This window comes from Tinamus guttatus, unplaced genomic scaffold (genome assembly GCF_059628265.1).
Source record: "Tinamus guttatus ecotype Peru unplaced genomic scaffold, ASM5962826v1 Tinamus_guttatus_pri_ptg000322l, whole genome shotgun sequence".
Lineage (NCBI taxonomy): Eukaryota > Metazoa > Chordata > Aves > Tinamiformes > Tinamidae > Tinamus > Tinamus guttatus.
Genome location: NW_028288856.1, coordinates 942,457 through 962,270, shown reverse-complemented (window position 1 = coordinate 962,270; position 19,814 = coordinate 942,457). Strand labels below are relative to the sequence as shown.

Below are 19,814 nucleotides of genomic sequence, written 5' to 3'. Positions count from 1 at the left end.
AGAGAAGGAGACTCCACAACCTCTCTGGGCAGCCTCTTCCAGTGCTCTGTCACCCTCACTTTTAAGAAATTTTTCCTTAAGTTCCTATGGAATTTTTGATGTTTCAGTTTCCGGCCATTTCCTCTAGTCCTATCAGTGGCCACCACTGAAAAGAGACCATCCCCGTCCTCTGCACTCCCTCCCTTGAGGTATTTATATACACTGATTAGATCCCCTCTCAGCCTTCTCTTCTCCAGGCTGAACAGGCCCAGCTCCCTCAGCCTCTCCTCATAGGGCAGATGTTCCAGGCCCCTGATCATCCTTGTAGCCCTGCGCTGGACTCTCTCCAGCAGCTCCACATCCCTCTTGTACTGTGGAGCCCAGAACTGGTCACAATACTCCAGATGCGGCCTCACCAGGGCTGAGTAGAGGGGCAGGATCACCTCCCTCGACCTGCTGGAGACGCTCTTCTTAATGCAGCCCAGGATTCCATTGGCCTTCTTGGCCACGAGGGCACACTGCTGCCTCATGGTCAACTTATCATCCACCATGACACCCAGGTCTTTCTCCGCAGAGCTGCTCTCCAGAAGGTCAGTCCCCAGCCTGTACTGGTGCCTGGGGTTATTCCTTCCCAGGTGCAGAACCTTGCACTTGGCCTTGTTGAATTGCATGAGGTTTTTCACCGCCCAGTTGTCCAGTCTGTCCAGGTCCCTCTGGATGGCAGCGCAGCCCTCTGGGGTATCGGCTACTCCTCCCAATTTCGTATCATCAGCAAACTTGCTGAGGGAGCACTCTGTGCCTTCATCCAGGTCATTGATGAATAAATTGAACAGGACTGGACCAAGGACTGACCCCTGGGGGACCCCACTAGCCACAGGCCTCCAACCAGACTCTGCACCGCTGATCACCACTCTCTGGGCCCTGCCATCCAGCCAGTTCCTAATCCACCTCACTGTCCACTCATCTATCCCACATTGCTGGAGGTTGCCCAGGAGGATATTGTGAGGGATGGTGTCAAAAGCCTTGCTGAAGTCGAGATAGACGACATCCACCGCTCTCCCCTCATCTATCCAGCTGGTCATTCCATCATAGAAGGCTATCAGATTAGTCAAGCATGATTTCCCCTTGGTAAATCCATCCTGACTACTCTTGAGCACCTTCTTGCCCTCCACGTGGTTCCCGTGCCTCCACCAAGAAGCAGGGAGTCTTCTAGACATCTCAGGGCTCAGATAGTCAGAGGGCCCTGCCAGCAAGGCACTGTTTTACTAAGGGAGCAGAGAGAAGCACCCAATGTGCAGCACTACCCTCCCCTCTGATCTGTGGGGACACCTGTGCTCTCCCTATAGTCCTGAGCAGGTCCTGTGGGGACTGTGCATGGGTGTCCCCAGGACCGGGCAGGAAGGGGGCTCAGGGCAATCGGGGCAGTTCCACCATGTCCAGCTTCTCCCCCCTCCCCTCATGAAGCACCAGGCTCCCACCACGGCTGCCCGCACAGACCTGAGCAGATGACTCCTGCATCCTCTTTGTGCCTGCAGTTGTGCTGCCCCCAGGGCCTGGCTGGGCAGTCCCAGAGAGCAGCTTCATCCCCGGAGCAGTTCACGTCATCCAGCCAGATGTGCCCAGAGCCTTCCCCGTAATGAGCAGAGCCGGTGAAATTCACAGCCACCCCGCAGCCCAGCTGGCGGCAAACAACGGTGGCGTCCAGCAGGTCCCAGGAGTCGTCACAGACGGTCGCCCAGGTGCCGTTGTAGAAGATCTCCACTCTCCCAGCACAGCGCCCTGCCCTGTGCACCAGCCGGACCCGCCGGCTCCCTGCACCCAGGAGAAACCCGGCTGTGAGGGGCTCGCAGCCCTGGGGAGCACAGCACATTGGGGACCGTCAGAGCAACTCACCCGAGCAAACCACCCCCACGTCCTCGGCAATTCCTGCAGGCGCTGCCGCAGGCAGGGAGGTGTTGCAGAGGGTCAGGCGAGTCTCCTTCCCTGCACACTGGACCCTTCTCAGCCCCACGGGGCCCGTCCCTCGCTCAGGCTTCGGCGGGTTGTAGGCTTGCTCTGCCTCGCCGCACTGGAGCTGCCGGCACACCACACTGGCATCGTTCAGGTCCCACTGGTCATCCAGGACTCGGACCCATGTCCCATTCAGGGGCATCTCCAGTCGCCCGTCACAGCGGCTCCCTCCACCAACCAGACGCAGGGATCCAGAGAGTCCTGCTCGGAGAGAGGGGAAATGTCCTGCATGCTGCCTTGATTCCCTTTCTCATGCCCTTGGACATCCTGGAGCTCACCTATCCATATCCAGCTCACAGTGAGGAGCTCAAGGATGGGAGTGCTCCAAGGGATTTTGTTTTCCAGGCCCTAAAACTTGCTGAGCTCTAATATCATCTCAGTGATGGAAATGGGAAAGCATTGGAGGTCAAGCCAAATGCCTGAGCCACCAGATATGTCCTTATGGATGAATCTGGAGCAGCTTCAGCAGCAGGAAGTAGTGGCCTGTACGAGGCCTGGGTGACAGGGTGAGCAGTAGCCTTGCTCCATCCTCAAGCTGGGACTGGCTCCTGCTGGGACAGCTCTGTCCTTCTACAACCCTAGGGATCTGGGATATGGAGCTTGTGTCCTTAGCAAGAAGCAGAGGGATGAGGGCCTTCTTTACAAAACAGGACAAGTTTGAGGTTCATATTGACAAGGAGCAAGGGCAAACCCCAGCCCCAAGGTGCTGCTCAGCCTCAGGAATTGCTCCTGCTGGGCGCACTCATGGTCCAGTCCCTGCAGGCTATTGGACCAGGTTATGGTCTGGGATGGAGGTATGGGCTGCAGGAGGGAGCAGAGGATCTTTCGCAGCTTCAGGGAGAGGAACCGTGTCCCACAGTTCCCTCCTTGGCCTGTGCCCCAGGAGAGAACAGAGGAGCCCAGGCCTGGTGGTGGCCCCAAGGCCTGAACCAGATGCCCTGGAGCAGCACAGATGCCGGCTCCCTGCTCAGCTCTCATCTCCCCCAAGAAAACGCGCTCTGCAGGAGCAGGCAAAGCTCTCTGAATCCCACCATGGAAACCCATAGTTTCTCCAGCAGGAAATTCAGTTTGTCACTGCCAGGAGCTCCCCTGCTTTGTGTTTCCAAGTCACACAAAAGGGACAAAATGAGTTAATCCATTTTCCCTCAACTCACCTGAGCAAAAAACACCAGCAATATTGTCAGGCGAGCATGGGGACAGCCCAAGAGCAGTCACAGGGCACTGTCCCAAATGGGATTCAGTCCCATTACAGTGGAAAGTGTCTCTCCAGACAGGGCCTGTTCCTCTCCCAAAGTGCCCTCCTGCAGGAATGGACTCAGCAAATCCACAGTTCAGTTGATGACAGAGAACATGAGCGTCGGAGATGTCCCAGCCAGAGCCACAGAGGGTTCCCCAGGTTCCCTCCACCTCGATCTCCACTCGCCCGGAACATGCTGTGCTGCCATTCACCAGCCTGAATCCTGGATATATTACAAAAGGAAGTGAGGGTCTTTAGAGAGGATCACTTTGTGCTCTAGTTCATCATCCCAAGATAGAAATGCCACAGAGATACAATTTCCTTTGCTTCCAGCACTGCAGGACTGCAGACAACCACTCCATCTCTCCTGCACTCACACCATGCTCAGCATGGTCAATTTCCTGCTCCCCTATCTCTTAGCATATAGTTTGTGAGTGGCATTTCGCACCTCCTCCCTGAATGCTCACGTGTGCAGGTGACACCAGCGTCGTTGGCATGGCTGCAGGTCTGGTTGCTGAGGGACCTCCTGGGGCAGGAGGAGAGGAAGGGCTCATTCCCCACACACTGCAGCTCTCCATCCCAAATGGGACCGACCCCCTCTCCAAAGTGAGCTCCCGCATGGACAGACAGGACAGTGCCACACTGCAACTCCCTGCAGATCACGTCAGCAGCTTTCACATCAAAGTGTGAGTCACAGACTGTTTTCCACTGGTCTGCATCTGTGATCTCCACACGTCCTGAACAGGGGCTGTTTCCTCCAACAAGCCGAACAAATCCTGGGAAAAAAAAAATTAAAAACCCCACAATGACAGGGAGTTGCCACAAGCTTCTGGCAGTTACATACCGTGGCAGCCACATCCATAGGATCCCATTAACATCAAACAGCAGCTCTCAGTAAGTTCTGATGACACAAACCCTTCAAGACCCCCTGCCCCTCCTCTCACACCCACACAGTGCTCTGGAGCTTGTCTCAATCACATACCCACAGCCACAGGCACTGCTCAGGGAAATGCTGCTGCCCCACAGGCTGCCCCACTGCCCGGCACAGATCCCCAGCACCGCAGCCCTAACGGTTGCTGCAGCCTGTTCAGCCATGGAGAGCTCAGAGACAGCCTGGGGAATTGCCTTGGAACAGCCCAAAATGCTCCCTGTTCCCAGGGTGTCCTGCACTGTCGGAGGGGTCAGTGACACGGACTCAGCGGGACCAGCCTGAGCCTGTGGTGACATGGGAGGGAGCAGAGAGTGGCCCCACAGACACCAACCCAGAGCTCATGGGGGGCTGGTCCTTACAGGGTGGCCTGGACAGCAGGGGTGCCCTGCTCATCCCCCTGCTTCTCCGCCCCAGGCCCTGCTCTTGTCCCCTCTGAAAATCCCCTTTGGGTCAGCCAAGGCACTCCTGTCTGTGAGGAAAATGACTGCAGGAGCCTCAGACATCTTGTACCATTTTCCCAGCCATGGGGTGCGGAGCAAGTCATCCTGAGGTCTGGGGCACAGGGACACCCAGCACTGCCAGGAATATCCTGGCAGAACCTGAGGAGATTGATGGAGACCTAGAACCTGTAGGACAGGGTGAGGGATTCATTTCTCAGCCTGAGGCACCACCTGAGGGTGGGCTGAGCCCCCAGGATCCTGATGGGGTCTGTGCACCCCGTGGTGGGCTCACCTGGGACTTTCCCCAGGAACAGCAGCAGCTGCAGTAGTACAGTGAAAATGGCAATGTCAGGGTCTGAGCTGGTACCCACACACTGCTCCTTCAAGGCACAGCCTGGTTAGTCCCCTGATCCCAGGCCCCACTCCAGAGCTGAGGAACTGGATGACTCCTCACCTGAACAAACAACTCCGGCGTCCCAAGCATGATTGCAGTAGTGGTTACCCCAACCATCATGTGTGCACTCAGACAAGGCAGTCTCAGTGCCTTGACAGTTTACAGAGTCCAGCCAAATCTGGCCCGATCCTGGCCCAAAATGTCCGTACAGAAGGGCATGGAGAGCAAATCCACAGCCAAGCTGCTTACAAACTACAGCAGCATCTTCCATGTCCCAGGAATAATCACCACACACGGTCCCCCATTGTCCCTGGTGTTTCACCTCCACTCTCCCAGCACAGCGGCTGTCTCCATCCTCCAGCCTCACCTCCGCAGCACCTTCAAACACAGACACAGGGCCGATTAGGAGGGCACTGAGCCCCAGCAGAGCGACTGTGTGAAGGGTCCTAGGGCTGAGTCGCAGCCCCTGGGGTGTGAGACATCTCCCCTCTGCACTCTTGGGATGCCCAGGGACCCATTTCCTTTACCCCAATCCACCATGGGTACCACTCAAATGCACCCACCACCTGCAGGGCTTTATGGGTCCCCAGGGAGCATTGAGATGACCCCCATCTTCTGTCCCAACCCTCATTCCCTCCTCACTTACAGGGAAGAGCTCAGTCCCTGCCCTTGGCCAGGACCCTTGCAAAGGGCACCTCTGCTGGAGGGTGAGCAAAGGCACCCTGGTCTCATTCTCTCTGTGGGGCACAAACTGCCCCTTCTCAGGCCAGGCAACCCTGACCCGGGGGGGCAGCAAACAGCACTGAAACCCTCCTGGGAACCCCGGGGTTGGCTGTGCCCTGGGATCACTGAGTGCTGCAGTCACCAGCTGACCCACCACCAGGGCCATAGAGCTGGGGAAACAGGATGCCCCCAAAGGGTGGCAAGGACGAGGTGCCTATAACGCCCAAGCACTGACTGCCAGAAGCAGAGGAGCCCTGGAAGCACCAATACCCTTCTCCCACCCAGAGGGGAACAGGGTCTTGACTTGAGCACTTCTAACCCTTGTCTCACAGCTCTGAGGGAAGATCCAAAATTTCCAGAGGGATCCCAATGACCTCACCACTGCCCGTTGGCCCCAGGCCCATGGGCTAGGAAACAGGCACTTACCCCAGCACAGCTGCACCCAGACGAGCAGCCACAGCACCCAAGAGATGCGGAGTCCTTTTGCCTCCATTCACTCCTGCCCTGATGGCACTGCCCTGATGCACCCGCTCCCTGCCACAGGTCCTGGGTACTTGTGCAGGACAACAAGGTGGGAGGCTAATATATATCTGCAGGTGCTGGCCCAGCTCCCAGATGAGCCAATCGAAGCAGCAGGCACCATTTTAGGCATTATCGGGGGTTATCTCCCTTCTGTCACAGCCCAGCCCTCCAATGAACTTCTCGAGCGTCGTTCATGACCATATATGCAGCATGGCTCCACTGCGGATGTCCTGGTCACTGCTCTGGGGCATCATCATGGGGCCCATCCCAGTGGAACAGGGCAGACCATGGAGGGAAATGGGTCTGTCACACTTTGTATTACAGTTGGGTGACTGGGAACTTTGGGGATCTCACATGCTGTGTTTGCCCGAGTGCCCAAGGTGCAAGTGTCCAGCTTTCCCCACGCCATGAGAACTGTGGAGCTGGGATTGTCCCTGGGATGGGCTGTGTCAAGAAGGGGATGAAAGAGGAACAGCCCCTGATCCTGCTACAGCCCTGCTGTGCTGGGAGCAGCAGCAGTGAAAGGTCTCTTAGCCGCAGCCAGAGACACATCCTGTGAGTGCGGTCTCGTCCACCCCTCTCGGACAGCCTGGTGCTGGTGCCTTGGCCAGGAGCAGGGAGCTGGGACATTTCACCCCTCTGACAGCAGACAGGGCAGCCCAGGCGCTCAGAGCCCCCCAGCTCTCAGGGTGTTCACCCAGGAGCCCGTTATTCCCTTGCCGGGGCTGATCGGCAGATCAAAGCCTCGCCTGCAGGTGCACAAACCACAGCCCACGTGGCCTCGGCAGCCTGCGCCGCGCTCTCCCTGCAGCAGCGACCGAACCAGGAAGATGGTGGTTTCTCTCTGGCCTTGGTTCCCCGAGCAGTGTCACTGCGTGCAGCCACTGTGGCAACTCCAGGACCTGCTCCCAGGGATGGGGCTGCAGGGGCTGTTCCTGGTGCCTTTGCGCTCATGGTTACCGGGTGCAGGTCCTAGAAGTGCAGGGCAGTTTCTCATCAGTGATGCTGCATCTCTCCTCACTTGTTGCTGTGGCACAACTTCATACAGTTCCATGCCTCTAGGCTTTAAGGCTCTAACCTTATGGTTGGGTATTTTACTTTTTTTTTTTTTTTGGTAACAAAATGAGTGCTTTTTTATTGAGATATGTTTGGACATTTTATGAGCTCCTTCAAATATGATTGTGTATTTTTTTCCACATTATTTTGTTATGCTACCCTTCCAGGGGATGCTGTCCTTATCCTCTCCACTGCACTCTGCATTTAACTCCTTCACCTTCCCTTCCCTTGGATATTGATTGTGAGGTCATTGCTGCCTGAGTGCCTGATTGGCCAGCAACAGGGGCATGGGTGGGACATGTGCTTTTCATGTCATTCCTCATAGGATAGCTGATAGGCCAGAAGCTGGCACATTTGATGAAATCTTGATCTTGAATCTGTTTTGTTATCAAAAAGAGGCCTCTGTGGACAATTTTCTCACGTCTTTCCTTGGGAGTGAGATTACCTCTGTCTCGTCCAACAGCCATTGCTCCCAATCTGCAGTCAGAACATACTTGGAGACTCCTGACATGCTACAGACCCAAAGGTGGTATTAAAACAGGTGTACATATGAAAAAGAGAAACCCGGTACAGACCACACAGGCAACTCAAGCAAGCTCCCTGCTGCTGGACAAGTGTCATTCCTACAGCACACAAACCCTGGAAATCAGGGATTCCTAACACTGCAGGCCTATATGCAGGCCTGCTGGGACAGGGGTGGCCTCTCCAAGTTAATTCTTCACCAGATACAAGCTGCTGGTCTATCAGGGGCTCAAAATGAGATGTCATCACAGTCACCTTCATAGCCATATCCTTGCTCCTGGCCTGTAAACCTCTGAGAAATAAATTAACCTCACTGTAACTTTTCCCTTGCAGGCCAAGCTCCCCTTCACCCTGGCTGCTGCCAGGAAGCGCTGGGCCCAGGGACGCCAGCAATTACTTCTTATTTGGATTTTTCTCTATACACTTTTTTATTAGCATTTATTGTTGTTAACGTTGTTGCTTTTATTGATGTTATTGTTGATTATATTGTTGTAATTTTTCTTGTTATTGTTTATTATACTGTTATTTTTGTTGTTGTTTAAATATATATTCCTGTATCATTGATTAAGTGTTGTGTGTTGTTTCCAAGCAATCTCCAGCACTAAAATCATCTCCACCCAAGATGTACATTTGTGGCACTCAGATTTCAGACCCTAGGGGCAAGCGAGGGCCAGGAAATGGTCCCTCTAGGACTTTCCCTCACATGTGGCCCTGGCCATGCCACAGTCCCTTTGCCATCTATTTTCTTTTTCTTCTTTTTTTACTTATTCTACTTTTTCTCTTTTCCTTTTCTTGTTTAATTATTTTCTCCTTCTCTTCTTCCTCTTCTTCACCTTTTTCTTTTTCTTCCCTTTTTTCCTTTTTCTTTCTTTTTTCTTTTCCTTTCTCTTTTTTCTTTTTTCCTTTTCTTTCGTTTTCTTTTTTCTTTCCTTTTTTCTCTCTCTCTTTCTCTTTTTCTTTCTTTTTCTTTCTCACTCTCAGTCTTTCTCCTTCCTTTCTCTCTCTTTCTCCCCCCCTTTCTTTCTTTCTCTGTCTCTCACTTTCTTTCCTTCTTTCCTTCTTTCTTTCTTCCTTTCTGCTTTTGTTTTTTCCATTTTTCTTTCCTTCTTTCTTTCCTTCTTTCTTTGTCCCTCGGCACCTTGGGGCCCAGAGACCAGACACCATGGCATATCCTTGTGCTCTTGTGACTTTCCTGATCATCACTGCAGGCATCATCTGCTTCCCCAGCATTGCAGAAGTTCTTATGCCTAGTCAGCAAAGCAGAGGACACAGAGGGTCAACCACAACCTGTTTTCAGGCATGGGCTGCGGACGCTCCTTTCCAGAACTCATCAAGGAAGGACAGGGCACTCGCAGCGCTCCCCCTCTCCTCTGTTACTGAGCACAGCGCATGTCTGCAGGGTATCTGTGGAGTGAGATCCCCTGGACACTGCACATCAACATGTGCTTTATTGTAGAACAGAACAATATTCCCGGCCTTTGCTAAGTGCCAGAGCGTCCTCTCTCACCACTCCCTCCCATCACTGCACTGCTGCCTTATTGCTGAGCTGATGCTGTTCAAAGTCCTGACTTCCAGGAGACACAGAGTTTGCTCAGGTTAAGTGCTTGGTAGGATTTGGTTGTTTCCCTTCCCCCTGATGTGGTTAGAGGAGTAGTGAGGACGCCTGTGGAACATCTCCCAAGCAGTCAGTGACCAGCAGAGCACATGGTGGCAAGTGTGGCATGTGCACCCACCCACTGAGGCAGGTTCCATCTGTAACACGCAGGCATGTTCTGTTCTGTCAGGAATATCCAGCTGCTTCCTGGGCAGTAGCTACTCAAGGGCTGCACAGCGGACACAAGGAGACAGTTTGGGCAGATTTAAGAGCTCCTCAGGAGACAGTTTGGGGCATCCTGCCTTGGCCTCCTAAAGGAAAGAGTCAAAACACTTCAGGCTTTCTTGGTCAGTGCAAGGGAAAAAAAAAAAAAAGGAAACTGTAGAACTTGTCATGTTACAGAGAACCCCTAGAAATTAATGTTTGCATTTTCAAGGACTATAAGGATTTTTCTAAGGGGTAGAGCAGACAACATAGCCAGACATGGCCAAGAAAAATAAGTAAATAAATAAATAACAGAACAAAACACTTACAAGCGCCAAGGTCATAAGACGGATTGCAATAACCATCTCACACTGGACAAATACCAATGCAGGAGCTCAGGTGTCAGTTTGAGTCTGAAACACTGAAGCTCCATGTTGCCTGCATGAGGGATATGTTCTAGCTTTACACATTCCAGGATGGCTCAGACTGGAAAGGACTTTCAGAGACTTTCATCATCCTCCCACTCCAGCAGGGTCAGCCAGCCAGGTGGTGTCCAGGAGGTGGGAGAGCAGGTCCCAGAGCAGCTCTGTGCCCAGGCAGGAGCTTGCAGAGCCAAGGGCAGCCTGGCGTGCGGCCCTGGAGAAGTGTGCAGCGGGGCCCTGCGTGCAGCAGGCAGCAAGGCGGCCAGGGGACGGGCTCCTTCCAGCAGGGCCAGTGATGCTCATGCAGCCCCGGGAGACTCTCTGCGGGGAGTGAAAACTTCTCGTGAGCTCTGTCTTTGCAGAGCTGTAAATGCCAGGAGTTCTCTGTTCGGGAAATGGGACAAGGATCCTTCTAGACACAACTGCAAGATGGGAGCTGTGGAGCTGGGGATTCTCCTTGGCTAAAGAGTCTCCCAAAGAGAATAAGTTTTCCTTTGGGTACAATTCCCAATGGATTAGAGTTGAAGTAAGCGCTGAGCCAGGAATGACCCTAAAGCTCAGAGCCTGCGGAGCGGTGCCCAATGGGCCGACAAAGCTCCAAAGTGTCCTGGTATCTTTCCTCATCCACTGTACACTGATCTTGCCTTGTACAATGTATCTTACAGTTTCACCGGCCACCCGATGACTTTTAAATTGCGAATCGATCCTGTCAGGTACTGGGGAATGAGTACAACTGTCTGCAGGACCCCCATTTGTGGGAATACTCCAACCACAAAGAAAACCTGCACAGAGTGAGGAGAGGAGGCTACATGAGCAAGGATGGCCAAGTGGGTTGTCCGTGCGGGTGAGCAGAGGAGTTTCCGTGGGAGGGGGAGGCTGGGAGAGCGCTGGCTGCAGCCGCCCCGTGCGCGTGCAGGGCGCAGGGCTGCTGTGCTGCTGTCCCTGCAGGGGCAGGAGGAGCCCAGCGCTCGCTGCGGGCATTGCGAGCTGCTCTTGCGAGGCTGTGCGGCGCTGCCGCAGCAGCGGGTGCGTGGCCAGGCGGCGCAGCGAGGAGCACGGCTCCGCGCTGGCTGCTGGGAGCCAAGGCCCCCGGCGCTGGGCAGGGCCGCGCGCGCAGGGGAGCAGCTCCCGCGGGGCCAGCGCTCCTCCTGGCAAGGCAGCCTGCGCGGGAGCGCCACGAGCACCGCCTCCTTGCTGCCCTCATCTCGCCATGGGGCGTCTGCAACCTGTGCCACTGCAGCCAGCACAGGCAGCACCTGGCCGCGCTCAGGAGAGAGCGCGACAAGACACGTGGGCCACAACAAGGAGCTAAAGCTCAGGGTTCACAGGGACGCTTGGTGCTGCAGAGGGCTGGGGCTGCCCTTGTTTTCTCCCAGCAAGGCAGGAGCTAGAGGATTAGGAAAGGCTGTGCTGGCCAGATAGCCCTTGTGGCCTGGAAACGAGTGTTTGGGTCAATGCTGAGCTGATGAAGGGTTCAGAATGGGAATGGAGGGAAAGTCGTCCCCAGGCACCCTCTGGGAGTTCTGAGGAAAGCCCTTCTCTCCTGGTGTACCCTTTCTCCATCCATGACAATGCAGGAAGCTCCAGGAACAAAGACTTTTTGTTCCTCCTCTCCAAATGAGTATTCTGCACATTCAGGCCTGGAGAAGTAGCCATGAAGACCAACAAAAGAGGTCTGTCATTGCAGAAGAGCGGGCAACAGGTAAGGGAGCCAAGAGCAGGGAAAAGGGGTTGTTCCAATCACTTCATCTCCTCCATCTCCTCTCTCCAGTTTGTTCGCCATTCATTCCTCATGTCCTCCTGCCGCCAGGCTCAGCAGTGCCAGGGGGAGTCCAGCACACGCAGACCCTTCCTCACGGCAGCCCCCCTGGCCCTGCCGCTGCCCTCCTCCCCCACGCAGCAGTGGAACATCCCAGAGGGGCAGTTATCACCACGGGAACACGGATGCTTCCCAGGGCTGCGCCTCACAGTGGCCCCAGTGCTGGCCACGCAGCAGCAAGGCCAGGTGAGCAGCAGGGCCGCGCAGCACCAGGAGCCACCCGTGGTGCCCACAAGATGCAGGGGAGCTGCGGGGCTGCAGGGCAGCCTGCACGATGCCTCCCAAAAGAGGCCCCAAAGCCGTCGCGTGACACCTGGCACTCACACCTCTCACATTGCCCTTTTCTCTCCTCCAATTGGCACAGGGCTCCCCGTCAGCCAAAGGGACTGCTGGGGGCAATGATGCTGCTGCGGGCTGGCCCAGCACTGCCTGCTCCTTGTTCCACCGCTCCCGCACATGGAGACTCCAAGAGGCTCCTGGGACAGAGACCCCTGCTCTCAGGGCTGCAAATGACAATGACTCCTTTTTTCTTTCAGTCTCTGGAGACTGAAGAAAAATGGATAACTCAGTGGAAGAGATGGAATGGGAGAGCTCAGTGCAGGTACTGTGTGCGCAGAGGCTGAATGGGGACGGCTGGCGCTTGGCTCTGCGAGAGCAGCCGCAGGGCTCTTGGCAGAGGTGCCAGGGAGCTCTGGCAGGCCTGGGTGCTGGGGCAGAGCTGCACCAGGGCCAGCAGCGGCCAAGGCCTCGGGGGCTGCTGCCTGAGCCTGGCGCCCTGGCTCTGTGCACCGCCTGCCCTGCGCATGCAGGGGACACGAGGCCCCGCGCACAGAGCCAGCACTGCCACCGTGACCGTCCCCACAAGCTCCCTGCTCTCTTGCAGACTCCCTACATCCAAGGCCTGGATGGCTGCAACAATGAGGAGCCTATGGAGTGGGAAAGCTCCTTCTGTGGCCTTCAGGTACTGCCCTTTCTGCTGTCTGCACAGCCCCAGCTGGTCCCAGCCGCTTCCCACCATCCCGCTTCCTGCTGCAGGAAGAGGGACGCTGGGGCCAGGGACCTCCCGCTCTGTGACCTGCCTTCCCTCTCTATTGCAGGCGCCATGCATGAATGGGGGGCCTACAGGGAACCGACCTGAGCCAATGGAGTGGCTCAGTTACGGCAGCAGCCAGGTACAGTCCTTGCAGCCCCTGGATGCCCTTATCCTTCCTCTTCCCCACACACTGTCCCCACCAAGGTCTCCTGCTCTCTTCCAGATGATGGGGAGCAGCAGCTTGGTCGGCTGCAGCCAGGAGGAGCCCATGGAGTGGGAGAGCTCCGGCTGCAGCCCCCAGGTATGGCCCCTGCTGCCGGCTGCACGGGCAGAGCTGGGGCTGTGCCCGGCCCCTTGGCGCTGCTCCGCGCTGCCTTTGGGGAGCAGCCGCGCGGGAGCCTGGCCCAGGTGTGCGGGCGCTCTGGCGGGCCACGGCGCCGGGGCAGAGCTGCACAGGGCGCAGGAGCGCCCAAGGCCTGGGCACCTGCTGCCTCAGCCCCTCTGCCGGCCTCTGGGCTGCGCTGGCCACGCCAAGCCTCTGCCAGGGCACCAATGACGGCAGCGCTGCTGCCAAAGAGCCCGCGCAGCCACCAAAGAGCCTCTGCTCCACGGGAGCCCCCGAGCCGCTCCTCGGCCCTGCTCACGCCTCCTTTTCCCTTGCAGGCCAAGCTCCCCTTCACCCTGGCTGCTGCTGGGAAGCGCTGGGCCCAGGGATGCCAGCAATGACTTCTTATTTGGATTTTTCTTCGGAGACTTTTATAGTGATATTTGTTATTGTTGATATTGTTGATATTACTGTTGTTAGTGTTATTGATATTGTTTTTATTGTTGTTGTTGTTAGTGTTTATTATATTGTTATTTTTATTGTTATTGTTTAAATATATATTCCTGTATCATTGTTTAAGTTTTGTGTCGTGTTTCCAAGTGAGGTCAAGCACAGAAATCATCCCCATTGCAGAGGTGTGTGTGTAGCCCTAAGATTCCAGCCCCTAGGGGCAAGGGAGGGTGTTGCAGATACTTAGGGTCCGGCAGTCGGAAGATATCGCGCTGTACGGAAAGATAGGGCCCCTAATAGCCAATAGCGTTTAGTTTATGATGTAAGCAGATGGATGTGACGTTGTAAACCAAGCTATATAACACCTTGTTACCCATCAATAAATGCCATTTGCCATCCACCACATTGGTGTCAGCGTGCTGATGGCCCGAGCGGCCTGGGGGTGGTCGCCGTGCCGTTCCTGAACCAGGTCGCCGCGCCGCTTGAACGGCAACAAGTGGTGCTGAAACCCGGGAATCATCGCCTGGATGGGTGAACGGCGGCCGAAGCGAGTGGACCAGCCCGGTGGGGAGGATGCTCCCGGACGAACAAGGAGGATGGAAGCCCTTGTGAAGGTCGTATCGCAATTACATAAATATTGGGAGATTGATTGTAAGCCAAAAGATTTTACTCTCGCTGTTGCGAGGCTTTTAAAAATTAAGGTTAGAGACCGGCCGGTGGATATTCTCCACCCTGAACTGTGGGACAAATGTACTAAGGCATTAGCTGAGGAGACGATGTTCTCAGGTTGTGGGAAAAACCTTAAGGCTTGGGGAAAAGTTGTACAAGCCTTGCAGAAAGCTATGAAAGAGCAGGAGACCTGGGTAGCGGTAAGGGACTGTTTGTTGGCCACCCCGAAAATGGGAGTCGGGGCAACCGCACAGACTTTGCACCCCCCAGATGATGGCGATTCTGCTGAGCCTAAAGGTCTGCAAGAGGGTGATACGTCCCCTCCATCCCTGAACCCCGTCCTGCTTACAGAGGAGCAGAAACAGCCAAAATCTGTTTGGAGCAAGCTAGCCGGGGAAGCTAGGAACATTGAAAAGAAGTCAGAGCTTGGGGACGTCTGGGCCAGGCCACCACCCTATGCCCCTCAAAATGGCGCTGAGCCGCAAGGGGAAGGGCCGGGCGAGGGTGCCCCCGGCGCGAGTGAGGGGCCGAGAACCAATGGGGGTGACCGGACAGGTGAGGGAAGCCCGAGCGAGGGGCCGAGAACCAATGGGGGTGACCGGACAGGTGAGGGAGGCCCGAGCGAGGGGCCGAGAACCAATGGGGGTGACCGGACAGGTGAGGGAAGCCCGAGCGAGGGGCCGAGAACCAATGGGGGTGACCGGACAGGGGAGGGAGGCCCGAGCGAGGCGCTGAGGACCGATCAGAGCGGCCATTTCACAAAAGGGGCCTCCGCGGGTGGAAGGCGGGGCGAGCCAAGAGGGGGGGAACAGCCCGCCCACAACGGAAGTAGGCGGGACGGAAGTAGGCGGAGCCGGAGCCCAACGAAAAGGTACCGGAGCCCGGAAGTGACCAGTCAGTCGAGTTCCGGTTCCGGATCAGACACTAGTCAGGAGGAGTGGCTCACAACTGATTCAAACTTAAGGAAGGAGAAAAAGAAGGTAAACATCCGAATTAAAGAAAAACTGGCCGGGGCAGACATGATTAAACATGTTGCAAAGGAAGAGCATCTGACCCCAATTCAGGTGGCTGTTACCTTCAAAATAAAACTAATGAAAATTGTGAGTTTCTGTTCACAGGACCGGATCATCGGATACCCCTGTAACCCGTACGCCCCGGTGACAAGCGTCCCGCCCGAGCCCGTGAGTTCCACCCTGACCGAATCCAGAAAACAACAAAACAGCCTCCGCAAGAGGGGGCCGCGATGCCTTTGCGTTATCTTAATTTTGCAGCCTGTCACTATAGGACAGGTAGAGTCACACCAGCCCTTTAAATGGGGTACTTGAACAGATCGAACAATCTCGAGCAATTAGTACAAAAATAACTACAGGGCCACCAGTTTTCAGTGCCATGCCTTGCCAACTAGCACCCATTGAACCCTGTTCCAAACGCAGCTAGTACGAAAACTTGTTCACCGGTTCGCCGTGGTTAACCACCCTGATATCCACCTTGATTGATAGGGCCGATCACAATGATCATGATGACGCTAATCTTTGGACCCTGTATATTGAATAAGCTCATGCCGTTTGTCAAGAATCGGCTAGAGAAGGTTAACATCATGTTAGTAGAACACCAACAACTGCTTTAAGAATATATCCACTCAGTATTACCCCCAAGTTATCCCAAGGTACACCCTATTCCTACACCCTGGTATTACCTGTCATCCCCTACCTTCTATGTGCCTTCTTCTTTGTGCCTTATGTTTTATGTCAAGTTTATGATATATAATTTTAAGATTGGTATAACTATAAGAAGAGAATAAGATAGTAATAAGAATAAGTAAGAATAAGATAGTTGTATTTTAGCTAGTTTTGTTAAGCATAGGGAGGGGGGAAGTTGTTGCAGATAGTTAGGGTCTGGTGGCCGGAAGATATCGTGCTGTACGGAAAGATAGGGCCGCTAATAGCCAATAGTGTTTAGTTTATGATGTAAGCAGATGGATGTGACGTTGTAAACCTTAGCTATATAACAATGTGTTACCCATCAATAAACACCATTTGCCGTCCACCACATAGGTGTCAGTGAGCTGATGGTCGCCATGCCGTCCCTGAACCAGGTTGCCACGCCATTTGAACTGCAACAGAAGACTGGGCAATGCAATAATAGACCGTGATCCAGAGTTCCTCACCACTGACATGCACAGAGACTACGGACCAACGGGACGCTGCTGGATTCATGGTGGTGCCTGTCTCTTGCAATCCTATCCCAACTGCTTGCTAGATTTCCTTCTTTCCCTCCCTTTGCTATCACTATTTTCTCAGTACAACACATGAACATTTTGTTTGTGAAAGTGCTCCATAAATTTCCTTGATAGGCAGCGTTTGACCTCGTTTGCACGTTGATCTCACTCTGGATATAACATATACCTCAGAGTTAGTCCCCCCCTTTCCCAGACACCCTCTGCCTGGGGCCCATTGGGCAGAGGTCCCTGCTGCTCATGACACGCTCTGCTTGGATGAAGCGGAGCTCAGGCAAGGGAACCATGCAAAGACTTTACCAATAAAGAGATAAGTAATGTGCAATTTTAAATTACACGGGAAATATTTTATTAAATAAAATAAAATTTCTCTTGCACGCTGCTGCAAGAGAAAATAACAACTTGTTTTGGTGGGGTGAGGCTGAACAGGTTACCCCATTTAAAAAGAAGAAAAATCCATCATGCACTAATTCTGTGTTTTGCACCACTGCTATCAGTAGCTTCCCAGGCAGGTGGGCCACGAGCTTTACTTAGAGTCCTAGGCACAGCGCCGATGGATGGTAAATTGACCACCACAGGCTGTCCAGCTGTAATGTTGTTGGACATCCTCTTTTACCTGTAGGCTGAGCACTAAGCTCAGCTTTCACAAAGAATGCTGGGCTTGCAGGCCTTCCAGCAGGCCCACAACGATTATTGAATTGAGGGAGTACTTTGGGAAGTTGGCTGTCCCATTGAGCCTTGTGTGGGTTCAGGCTCTTTTTTAACAAGCCAGTAGTTCTTTCTACCATCCCATTTGATTGGGAATAGTATGGGATGTGGAATACCCACTGGATTCCTTCTTGCTTTGCCCATTCTTCCACTTTTTTACATGAGAAATGTGAGCCGTTATCACTTTGGATAATAAGAGGAGCAGGTAGGTGTGAGAACCAAAACAACAGTCCTTGCACCACAATCCGCCCCTTGGCTTTCCTGCACGTAGTTGCTGTAAGCAAGCCAGAGACCCCTTCCACTCCTGTGAGGAGGCCCATTGGTCCTGTAGTTTGCACAGGTTGTCCTTGATGTATTTTCTCAGCCTCTTTAACTGCTCAGACTAAGGATAAAAGTCCTTTTTCTCCCATTCAGAACGTTGTAGTTCCCTTTCTTTAAATGCAGTCAAGCTGCATCGTTCCACCAGGGCCAGCCTGTAAGTAAGTTACAGTAAGCAACAGGAAGTTACTGTAACTTAGTAACAATAAGTTACTTGCTGTAACTTACAGTAAGTGGCATGTTCAGTGCAATCCCAAGCAGCTATTAGAGGTTTGTGGGGGTGTTGTGGTCCCAGGGACTGAAATTTTTCTATTTCTTCAGTCGGAATTTTCACTACCTCTTTGTGTTCTAATTCCCACTTCCAGGGTTTGCCTTTCCTTAAGAGCGAATATAAAGGACGAGCAGTGATAGAATATCCAGGTAGGTGCTTCTCCAATATCCTAAAGTTCCTATCAATCATTGTAATTTTTTCCTTGATCGGGGCATTTGCAGCTCTTCATTTTTTCTTAAGGTATCTGCAGGAATCCCTGTACTGCCAGCTATCCACCAAGGAAGGACAAGCTGCTGTACTCTTAAGAGATGTGAAACCAGAACAGTTCCCCCATTCCACATTTACCTATACTGAACATGAACACACTTTCAACCCCTCACTAAGATTTATAAATGACATCTTAGAAATGACACTTAATCCGTTAATCTCTTATATCTAGCCCTTAGCAAAGCCATATCACCATTGAAGTACAGGAGAATAGAGCTTACATCTCCCTCAAAATCCAGGCCAGGCTTTTTTTTTTTAATTTAAAAATTTCAAAATTTAATTTAAATTGTCCTGGCTTCCTCATCTTCAGTGGAAAAAACTAAGATCATTTTCTTTGCCTGGTATTTGGGACCTCTGCCAGCCATGTGCTGTTACTTTTGATAGCAGTTGATTGGTAATTAATTCGTGCGTGGTGGTAAACAAGATACTTTGGGCACAGAAGACCTGCATTATTTGTCATCATGGTCAATTAGTTTTACACTGTGCAGGGCAAGCAGTCTGATATCAAAAGCACTTTTCATTGTTTAAGACCTTGACCTTTCCAGGCAAAACCTGTAAATTATTTCACACTCTTTGCCTGTGGTTTGATTAGACTGCTCGTATTAGCAGTGAAATTTAAGTCATTAAAATGGAGCGTCTTTGAAATTATAGGTCAGAGTCAAGCCTGAATTTCACATGTGAGTATAGAAAATGATTTCTTCCAATTGTCTTACATGAGCTGCAATAAGGAGCCCAGCTGCTCTCTTTATTCAGGTGCAGTTTCCTTGACGTGTGGGGTCTCCGTTAGAAAAATCTGCAATTTGTTTGCTTCACACGATGTTTTCCTCCAGACACCCTGATGTGTTTCCATGGGCTCACCCTGCAAGGCAGGCACACTTATCTCCCAGTGCATTATCAGGCCATTCCGTGTATTTGCTTCTTGTTAGCTAGAGGATAATTTACAGACTGTTATTATATGCAGAGAGGTGTTTGAGTGAAGTGAAAACAGGATTCAGACTAACCAAGTATGAACTAGTTGTTTATATAAGGACATTTTCATGGATTTGGAGCTTTCTGAAGCTGTAACATTGCCCATGCTAGCTATGGTCTCCTTGTAGCATTCTCAAAACTCGTTATAGACAGGGCAGGCTAGATCTCAAGCATGAACCTGCTCAGCTGGGTGAGCTGCAAGCTGAAGTTTTGACCTTGCATTCACTCTTACCTCTCCTCCAATGCCAGCAGTTGCCAGTCGGCATTTTATGATATTACGCCTGGAAATGCTATTGCGTGACTGCTGCCCTGGTAATATGCTTGCTGACATAAAATTTCAGTTAATGTAGCTGAGGATATGATTTCAGATTCAATTTCTTGTCCAAATATAGTCATCTAGTATTAACTAATCTGTGCATCTTCAGGGCTTTTCCGAAGACATTGTACGAACAACATGCAGTGAGAGAAAAAAAAAATGTTTTCTATGCTTTGTTGAATATTAGGTTTCTCTTATAGCCTCCAAAGTTCATAACACTTTTAATTGCACTAGCTTTGAATCCCAGATCTGAACAGGAGTATAAAATTAGAAGCAAACATTAGTCTGTCCTGATACCAGAAGATTCTGCTCTGAGGAGTGACAATCTCAGGAGGAACTTTCAGATCAGATACTTTAGCTTTTAACTTTCTTGAGATAGACTTGATCCATGGTTCTGTG

At 52.7% G+C, this 19,814-nt stretch overlaps 1 protein-coding gene across 1 annotated transcript; it reads right to left on the bottom strand.

The window, feature by feature from the left end:
• Positions 1 to 1,435: 1,435 nt before the first annotated feature.
• Positions 1,436 to 3,723, bottom strand: LOC148593942 (scavenger receptor cysteine-rich domain-containing protein SCART1-like). The gene is made up of 4 exons (XM_088529027.1): positions 3,675 to 3,723; positions 3,144 to 3,449; positions 1,873 to 2,190; positions 1,436 to 1,791 (listed from the first exon to the last, which is right to left on the bottom strand). The coding sequence occupies exons 1-4, from the start codon at positions 3,721 to 3,723 to the stop codon at positions 1,436 to 1,438; spliced, it is 1,029 nt and encodes a 342-aa protein (XP_088385153.1).
• Positions 3,724 to 19,814: the final 16,091 nt, after the last annotated feature.